The sequence below is a fragment of the Corvus brachyrhynchos genome, unplaced genomic scaffold (genome assembly GCF_000691975.1).
Source record: "Corvus brachyrhynchos isolate BGI_N302 unplaced genomic scaffold, ASM69197v1 scaffold284, whole genome shotgun sequence".
Lineage (NCBI taxonomy): Eukaryota > Metazoa > Chordata > Aves > Passeriformes > Corvidae > Corvus > Corvus brachyrhynchos.
This window is the reverse complement of record NW_008237869.1, coordinates 12001-13845: the sequence shown is the minus strand read 5'-3', so window position 1 is coordinate 13845 and position 1845 is coordinate 12001. Positions and strand designations below refer to the sequence as shown.

General features: G+C 49.5%; 1 protein-coding gene across 1 annotated transcript in view; it reads right to left on the bottom strand.

Moving 5' to 3' along the window:
• Positions 1–1845, bottom strand: part of LOC103614174 (histone-lysine N-methyltransferase 2B-like) — a 7224-nt gene that overhangs the window by 1326 nt on the left and 4053 nt on the right. Inside the window, exon 2 of the mRNA XM_008632057.2 lies at positions 1522–1651. Coding sequence (XP_008630279.1) covers positions 1522–1651 — 130 coding nt within the window. The remainder of the gene's footprint in view (positions 1–1521; positions 1652–1845) is intronic.

Here is a 1845-nt window from a genome sequence, read left to right as displayed (position 1 = left end):
GCCAAGGGTTGGGTGTGGTCAAGGGTTGGGTGTGGTCAAGGGTTGGGGGTCCCTCATCCCATTTTTAGGACATTCCCCCAATTTTTACCATTTTCCCCATTTCTGAACTTTCCCCCAGAATTTCGAGTCGCTCTCCCCGTTCCTGCCTTGTCCCACCCAATTTTGGGCTTTTCTCCCCGTTTTTTGGGGTTTTCTTCCCATTTTTTGGGGTGCTCTCTCCATTTTTTGGGGCGCCCTCCCCATTTTTTGGGGTGCCCTCTCTATTTTTGGGTTTTTCTCCCCATTTTTAGGGCACTCTCTCCATTTTTGGGTTTTTCTCCCCATTTTTGGGGCGCCCTCTCCATTTTTGGGGTTTTCTCCCCGTTTTTTGGGTTTTTCTCCCCATTTTTAGGGTGCTCTCTCCATTTTTGGGGTGCCCTCTCCATTTTTTGGGTTTTTCTCCCCATTTTTAGGGCACTCTCTCCATTTTTGGGTTTTTCTCCCCATTTTTGGGGCGCCCTCTCCATTTTTGGGGTTTTCTCCCCGTTTTTTGGGTTTTTCTCCCCATTTTTAGGGTGCTCTCTCCATTTTTGGGGTGCCCTCTCCATTTTTTGGGTTTTTCTCCCCATTTTTAGGGCACTCTCTCCATTTTTGGGTTTTTCTCCCCATTTCTTGGGGTGCCCTCTCCATTTTTGGGGTTTTCTCCCCGTTTTTTGGGTTTTTCTCCCCATTTTTAGGGTGCTCTCTCCATTTTTTGGGGCGCTCTCTCCATTTTTTCCCCATTTTTTGGGGTGCCCTCTCCATTTTTTTGGGTTTTCTCCCTGTTTTTTGGGGTTTTCTCCCCATTTTTTGGGGTGCCCTCTCCATTTTTTGGGGTTTTCTCCCCGTTTTTTGGGGTTTTCTCCCCATTTTTTAGGGAGCTCTCTCCATTTTTTGGGTTTTTCTCCTCATTTTTAGGGCGTTCTCTCCATTTTTTGGGGCGCTCTCTCCATTTTTGGGTTTTTCTCCCCATTTTTTGGGGCGCTCTCTCCATTTTTGGTTTTTTTCCCCATTTTTTGGGGTGCTCTCCCCATTTTTGGGGTGCCCTCTCTATTTTTGGGTTTTTCTCCCCATTTTTGGGGTGCTCTCTCCATTTTTGGGGTTTTCTCCCCATTTTTTGGGGTGCCCTCTCCATTTTTTGGGGTTTTCTCCCCGTTTTTTGGGGTTTTCTCCCCATTTTTTAGGGAGCTCTCTCCATTTTTTGGGTTTTTCTCCTCATTTTTAGGGCGTTCTCTCCATTTTTTGGGGCGCTCTCTCCATTTTTGGGTTTTTCTCCCCATTTCTTGGGGTGCCCTCTCCATTTTTGGGGTTTTCTCCCCATTTTTTGGGTTTTTCTCCCCATTTTTAGGGTGCTCTCCCCATTTTTTGGGTTTTTCTCCCCATTTTTTTGGGTTTTTCTCTCCATTTTCTGGGGTGCCCTCTCCATTTTTTGGGGTGCCCTCCCCATATTTTGGGGTCTTTCCCCTCCAAATTTTTTGGCTTTCTCCCCTCCCCCCTCCCCACCTTGCTGTCGTAGAACTTCTCGCGCTTGTCGGTGAGCACGGAGCGCACGACGATCCCGGAGTACTCGATCACCATCTCCCCGGCCTCGATGTTCCGCTTGCAGAACAGGCCCCGCCCGTGGATGGCCGAGCTGGGGGGGGACACGGGTCACCCCCAAATCCAGGGAGCCCCAAAAACCCCAAAATCCCTCCCCAAAATTCCCCAAATCCCGCTAAAAATCCACCCAGGAACACCAAAAAAACCCCAAACCCACCCAAAAGCCACCCCAGGAACCCCAAAAAATCCCCCTGCCCGTGGATGGCCGAGCTGGGGGGGGGCGACCGG